This window comes from Haematobia irritans, chromosome 1 (genome assembly GCF_050003625.1).
Source record: "Haematobia irritans isolate KBUSLIRL chromosome 1, ASM5000362v1, whole genome shotgun sequence".
Taxonomy (NCBI): domain Eukaryota; kingdom Metazoa; phylum Arthropoda; class Insecta; order Diptera; family Muscidae; genus Haematobia; species Haematobia irritans.
In genome coordinates this window covers 86511750-86519174 of record NC_134397.1, presented here as the reverse complement: position 1 = coordinate 86519174, position 7425 = coordinate 86511750, and the positions used below count along the sequence as shown (strand labels likewise).

Here is a 7425-nt window from a genome sequence, read left to right as displayed (position 1 = left end):
TTTTCATAAAGATCAAAACATATTAGGTTGTGACCATATTCTTTTAACTAGAAGAAAAACATTTTTAATGAATACCAAAACATTTTAAATCGTGACCATTGTCTTTTCATTCAAACAAAATTCTTTTTATCAATATAATAACATTTTAGATGAGGACAATTATATTTTTCTTAGAACCATGTTCACTGAGCCAACATGGTTGCAGGTTAAAATGTTACATGGTCGCCGCAAAAATAGCTCCTATCATATTATTTTGCTCCTAGAATATGATTGTGACAATCATGTTTCATCTCTGCGTGTAGTTATCGTGATGTCTGATGTTTTATTCATGTTTATAAAATAAAACTTTAATTGAACCTATAAGTTCAGTCTATTAAATTTTTGCTTGGGGGGCTATAGCCCTCCATAGGAAAATTGTCTAGCTACGCTACTGATAAATCTACTGATGTTAGTATTGTTTAGTCACTTCTTCATAGTAAAGACTAGTTGTACTATAAGTTAAGCATAAAATATGTATTTGCTTAAATAAATTATAAAAAATCTTCTATTTTCAGCAATTTAGTTTATTTCTATTTATTTTATTTAGTGAACTTTTATGTAATCCAACTATTGACCCACTTGTCTTATTCAGAATCTAATAATTGTTGATTTGTTTTATATTCTCAGATCTATTCTTTTTGAAAAACAATTTTAGAAGAAGAAAGTATCCAAAAAATATGAACGCAGCAAAAAAACTCTAACGGCCAAGGCGTTTCTCATTTACGCCCCTTATCAGTGTTGCCAGGTTGGAGGTTTTCCCCCAAATTTAGTGTTTTTTCACGTTTAGGGAGATTTTTGGGGTAAAATTAATTTGCGGGGATTTTTGGGGGTAAAAAAAAACTATCTTAGGGCCAGTTTCTCAATGTCTTGTTATTATTTATGGTGTCGATAAAACAGCTGATCCCATACAAAAATTTTACTAACCGGAGGTCTATCCACTGGTTAAAATTAATCGGAGAATGAGAAACTGGCCATTAGACCTTTAATAGTGGAACAATTCTTAACCGAATTCTGGCATGAATTATGAAAAAAAACATGCGGGTAGTCAACCCAAATCCTAAATATAAGCAAGTATGCAATAGCATTATTTTCGTTATCTTTTTCAAACGTTTCTGTTGAAAGGGCATTTTTAATATATTACACATTTAAAAAATTATATTTTAACTTAGCAGCTGAAAGCATTTTAAGAGTTAAATTTTCATTAAATTATTGGTCATATAATTTCTCGCCTACAATTTTGGCGACTAACTTTATTTTTTGTTTATTTTTTATTTCTATTATTTATATTTTAAAACCCGTTTTTTAATTAATTTATACGTTGAATTATTTTGTTTTGCCTGCTTTCCTCAAGGACGAAATTTTAGAAACACACTTTTGTAATAAAGAATTTTCTTAAAGAGTAAATAAACCCGAATTTGTGACAAGTGTTGTAATGATTTCAGCTATTTCAGATGAGGTAAACTAGTTTCACGACATAATCACCTTCTACTTTCCTTGAAAATTAAAAATGAAACTGTTCAGCCGGTTACGAGCTTACCCGGAACAGAACGGAGAGCATCCAATGTAAATATTTTTTTAGTCGAATTTTTGGATTACACTGAAAAAAATATTGTCGTGAAGTCAAAGATTTCATGTCTTTAAAATACGAATACAAATTTTGTTTAGCATAGAAGACGCATTTTTCTAAAATAAAGTTATTTTCCTTGTCCGAAAGTCGATAAACTTTTCAATGAAGTCGTATTGTCCTTATAATTAAGTGATTTGACTTAAAAATGGGTATCTTAACATGAAAGAAAAAATTTATAGGCTAAGGTCAACCTGACTTTAATAATTCAGAAAAATTCTTTAAATTTATTGAAATTGTCTTTAAATTTGTTGTCTTTTTGCATCTTGACTACAAAGCAAAACATCGTTCAAATATAGGACATGTTTTTCAAAACTTTATTTTAAAGAAGTTTTTTACTTCAAACATAGCATAATTTCTACTGGAAGTCGAGTCCTAATTTGGAAAATAAAGTTGCCGTTAACTCGTTTTTAAAGGACTTTGATAGCATATGAAGAAAAAAAGCTGAGAAAGCGAAAAATTAAAATTTGCTTCCTAGAAGCAAGTACACAAAACCTAAATTTAAAGGAGAATTGTGTCTTAAAAGTATCCTAACTTGTATTCTCCGCTTCTTTGGCTCGGAATCAATACCAAATTGTTTAAAGTAAAGACAAAATCTTCGGAACCGAGTATGCATTTTTTTTTCAGTGTAAATTCAGGTACCTGAAACATAAAGTCCATTGAACAAATATTTACATTCGCTTTTGCCACAGAAATTCTTCCATATCGTGGTTCTCTGTTGCCGTTGTACTCAATACTATTTGCTTAAGGAAAGATGGCAACAGTATTTTGTACAATAAACCTTTTCAGTGAAGTGGTAGTTTTTATGGTGGTGGTTGTAATTATTCTGGTTGGCTGGCTGTTGACTCCGCCGCAGTAGTAGTGGAAATGTCAACATACCCCACCGTTGAGAAGTATGTATCGCCCATTCCCGCATATCACAGCGTGTATCAAAACAAGTTTTTCGTTGTTTGTGCCTTACTGCTCAACGATTGGTCAATTCTAGTTTATAATGAAGAAAGTGCGCGCGCCTTTGGTTTTGTGTAAATACTAGCATTAGCGCTCATACAGTCATTCAGTATCAATGTAAACACGAGATAAAGTAATGTGCATTTCGAGTAAACATCGGCAGTTTTGCATTTTTTTGGCAAACAAAATTTAATCCATGTGACAAATTATTAGAAATCAAACATGCGGGGAAGCCCATTTAAACTCGATAGGAAAATTGTCTGCAAAAGTGTGTAAACTCAACTTGCTATTTGCCAAAATATAAAAGGTTTCATTTGTTTTTCTATGGGAACATATGGAATAATTTAACACGGCAATGAATAGCGGCTGCTTGCAACTCATATAATTTGTGTGTTATTGGAAAGGATCGGTTAATTAGACAAGTGCGATTTGGTAATAAAATATGCCAAGACCTTCGCGAGAATCATACGGTGATCAGAAACCACCTTATTCATATATTTCACTAACAGCAATGGCTATATGGAGTTCCCCTGAAAAAATGCTACCATTAAATGAAATTTATAAATTTATCACAGATCGTTTTCCTTATTACCGAAAAAACACACAAAGATGGCAAAATTCGTTGCGGCACAACCTCAGCTTTAATGATTGTTTTATCAAAGTCCCACGCAGACCCGATAGGCCAGGAAAGGGAGCGTACTGGGCGCTTCACCCGCAAGCATTCGATATGTTTGAAAATGGAAGTTTACTACGCCGAAGGAAGCGCTTCAAATTACAGAAGAATGATAAGGATATTCTTAACGAAGAATTGTCAGCCCTTGCGAACCTAAATAAATACTTTTATAACTCAAATTGCACTGGGAGTAATTTGCTGGATTCGGGGAGAACAATAGACACATCGGCACATTTGATAAGCGACAGAAACTTTTACATGACAAGGGTACCGTCTTTGACAGGTGTTCTTGATGTCTCTGCCCCTCAATTATCAATCTCGTCAGAAAAATTTGTTCATCCTTGTGAGGATGTAACCTTGCTGGAATTACAGCAAAGTTCTTCGAATTTTTTTTCACCCCTTGAATCTTATGCATTCAGTGCAAAATCATTGCCCTTAAGATCTAGTCGACCAAAGCGATCGTTTACCATTGAAAGTTTAATATCTCCCGATGAACGAAAATGCAACAGACATTTATATGGTGCAAATAATGAAGCCGATGACACAGTAATTCGTGATAGTGTAAATGTTGAAGATGCATCGGAACCACAAATACGCTTATCGACACAATTTAGAATAACATCTCCCGCGAAATATACAAATGTTCAAAGGTTACATAACGAAAGTCACAATGTGCCCCTACCGCCATTACACACTATAACTGCTGCCGCAAACCTTGGATTATTCCATCATTCAGCTGGTAATATTGAAAGAAATGCTAGACAGAAGATTGAGTTACCAATTTCTAGTTCGATATTAGCGTTACATCCTACGCCTTATAATACGCGCTCAGAATATACTTTACCCCACATTCTTCAACACTCTGCAGATATTCATCAGCGAAACTCAACTTCCAGCATCCATATAATTTAGAAGCACTAGGCGCTTCGTGTTCAAGACATTATGTTAATGTATGTAATTGAGAATAATATAAGTAGTTGTATTTAAAGATATTTATGTATTCGTGTATATAGACCAATTAAAAAATTCAAAACAAACACACACAAAAACAAATAATCGTGTAACTAAATAAAAAAAAAAAAACAATATCCAGAAGTGAATAAATTCGCAATTGTATTATTTTTGAAATGCCAAATGAGGTTATATAATGTGGTTGAAATGGCTACGTAGCTCTCGGCTCAGCAATTTTATACTTTGTTAACCCTTGCTTTCGGAGCCTTATGAACAAAGTACCCAAACGTATGATCAGCACAAAAAAAAAAATGAGTTCATTTAAACGAAAAACTCTTTCATAGGTTACACTTAGAATATGTATGTGACACAAATTGGAATTGATAATGACATATACACATAGCCCATAAAGTCTGCGTTCACCATATAATTATTTATACAATGTACAAAAACATACCATAAATGTGAAAAATTAGAAAAATTTCTTCATGTATATTTAATTTGAACTCTTAAATACGAAAACAACAAAAAAAAAAACAACGAAATTCATTATTATATTGAAGAATGGGGAAACCAAACAGTCTGCGTTCAGTCAAACAAAATTGTATAAAAACGTTATAAATATATAAACAAATTCTATATAAACAAATGTTTGTATTTGGTGGGATAGCGTCGTTGTTTTAGAACTTCACTTAGTCTGTTTGGCATAGCATTTACCAATTTTTTCTGTTTCCTCCTCTGTTATTTTGGCCCGCTCCATTTGCATAGTCCTGCGTAACGTTTCCTTGCTGGAAATATTACATTGCTATATTCTTTTCTCCAGTTGTTCCACAGGTTAAGATCAGGTGATTGTGGGGTTATTTTAAACTGTCTTGGGATGTTATATAGAAGCCAAAGTCTTACGATATCAGCAGTATGCTTTGGATCGTTGTCCTGCTGGAACCAAAACGTCTCTGCTAGGTCAAGTTTTTCTGCACTTTGACTTTAATTGTGTTTTAGTACGTTCAAATGACTGTATTTCTCCATCGTCGATTCAATAAATACTAATACACCCCCACGCTATAACACCATGTTTCACCGTGCCAACAAGGTTTTATTTTTCAAGCGCAGTTCCTGCGTTCCTCGAAACAATTTGTCGTCCATTTATTCCAAATATACAAAACTTGATTTCGTCTGAAAATACAACTTGTTTCTAGAATTCTGGGGACTTGTTTGTGTATTTATGAGCTAATTCTATGCGTTTTTGTCTGTTCAAAAACGATATGTATGGTCTTCGACGGGCAAACCTACAGTGGTATCCAGCTTTTTGCAAAACTTTTCTGGCTGTTTCTGCAGAAATACTTTTTTTAATGACACTTTAACCACAATTTTTGGAAGAGGTTATCCGGGGATTAGTCTTCGCCATATTAATAAGTTTACGCTCTTCCCGTATTGATAATATTTTTGGGCGACCAGACCTGGACTTTTAATTCCGGTTTCTTTAAAGTTGTTTATAACTCTTTGTACAGATGAATACAGTTTTACCAATATTACGAAAATTTTTGACTTTGTGGGCTATGTGTATGTTCTTAAAAAAAATGAAATAAATAGAGGCGCACAAACACAATGTGAGTTCTGATTTTATTTAACTAGCTGCGGCCGTTACTGAGTCAAAATTTTTCTTTTAATTTGAACTACCTGTCGATGAAAATCAACATCGGTATGTTTAGTTATTTATAAAAGAGAAAATTGTAATAATACACAATTAATTTTGTTTTATTTTATGTATTTTAAAATACAAAAATGTAAATTTTTATTACTATTATTATAAATTATGTTTTATATACTGACAGTTAACGGCTGTTGCTCATCTGGTGATGATTTATGTTTCAGAATTGATAAGCAAGCTTATTGCAAAAATTTGTATTCTGCAATCAGGAACAGACAATAAGGATCCTATCTTGTGCTTTGACCCTAGGTAGCTAACCCCTTGACGACGAATGGGACGTATATGCCCCCTTTCAATGGGAGCCAACGTGGTGCAATGATTTGCATGCCCGCCTTACATACACAGGGTCGTGGGTTCAAACCCAGTTTCCACCAAACAGATAAATATTTTTTTGTGTGTGGTTTCACTGCAATGTGGAACGACGTTCGGATTCTGCTATAAAAAGGAGGTCCCTTGTCATTGAGCTTAACATAGAATCGGGCAACACTCAGTGATAAGAGAAATTTTGAAATTGTCGACTCAAAAATTTAAAACGCAAAATAACACATGTTGTGTGAATAACGCCAATGGATACAGTACCCAATCCAAACACACAAGCATTTGAAGTGAATAATGCTTTGTCAATTTGAACAATTGTTTACGAAAAATGAACTAACCCATAGTTAGAATGACCTTGATTTGGAGCCAACGATTTTTGTCATCTAGATAAGTTTATGATTTTCTTATAAATTAGTTCATGAATGCATCGTATTTTATTTCATTAGGGTGATTTGTTAAGAGCTTGATAACTTTTTTTTTTAAAAAAAACGCATAAAATTTGCAAAATCTCATCGGTTCTTTATTTGAAACGTTAGATTGGTCCATGACATTTACTTTTTGAAGATAATTTCATTTAAATGTTGACCGCGGCTGCGTCTTAGGTGGTCCATTCGGAAAGTCCAATTTTGGGCAACTTTTTCGAGCATTTCGGCCGGAATAGCCCGAATTTCTTCGGAAATGTTGTCTTCCAAAGCTGGAATTGCTGGCTTATTTCTGTAGACTTTAGACTTGACGTAGCCCCACAAAAAATAGTCTAAAGGCGTCAAATCGCATGATCTTGGTGGCCAACTTACCGGTCCATTTCTTGAGATGAATTGTTCTCCGAAGTTTTCCCTCAAAATGGCCATAGAATCGCGAGCTGTGTGGCATGTAGCGCCATCTTGTTGAAACCACATGTCAACCAAGTTCAGTTCTTCCATTTTTGGCAACAAAAAGTTTGTTAGCATCGAACGATAGCGATCGCCATTCACCGTAACGTTGCGTCCAACAGCATCTTTGAAAAAATACGGTCCAATGATTCCACCAGCGTACAAACCACACCAAACAGTGCATTTTTCGGGATGCATGGGCAGTTCTTGAACGGCTTCTGGTTGCTCTTCACTCCAAATGCGGCAATTTTGCTTATTTACGTAGCCATTCAACCAGAAATGAGCCTCATCGCTG

At 34.1% G+C, this 7425-nt stretch overlaps 1 protein-coding gene across 1 annotated transcript; it reads left to right on the top strand.

Moving 5' to 3' along the window:
• The first annotated feature begins 2724 nt into the window (after positions 1–2724).
• LOC142221350 (fork head domain-containing protein FD4-like) lies at positions 2725–4644 on the top strand. The gene has a single exon (XM_075291059.1). It carries the CDS (start codon positions 3054–3056, stop codon positions 4194–4196), a length of 1143 nt encoding a protein of 380 aa, XP_075147174.1. The 5' UTR covers positions 2725–3053; the 3' UTR covers positions 4197–4644.
• The last annotated feature ends 2781 nt before the right edge of the window (positions 4645–7425 follow it).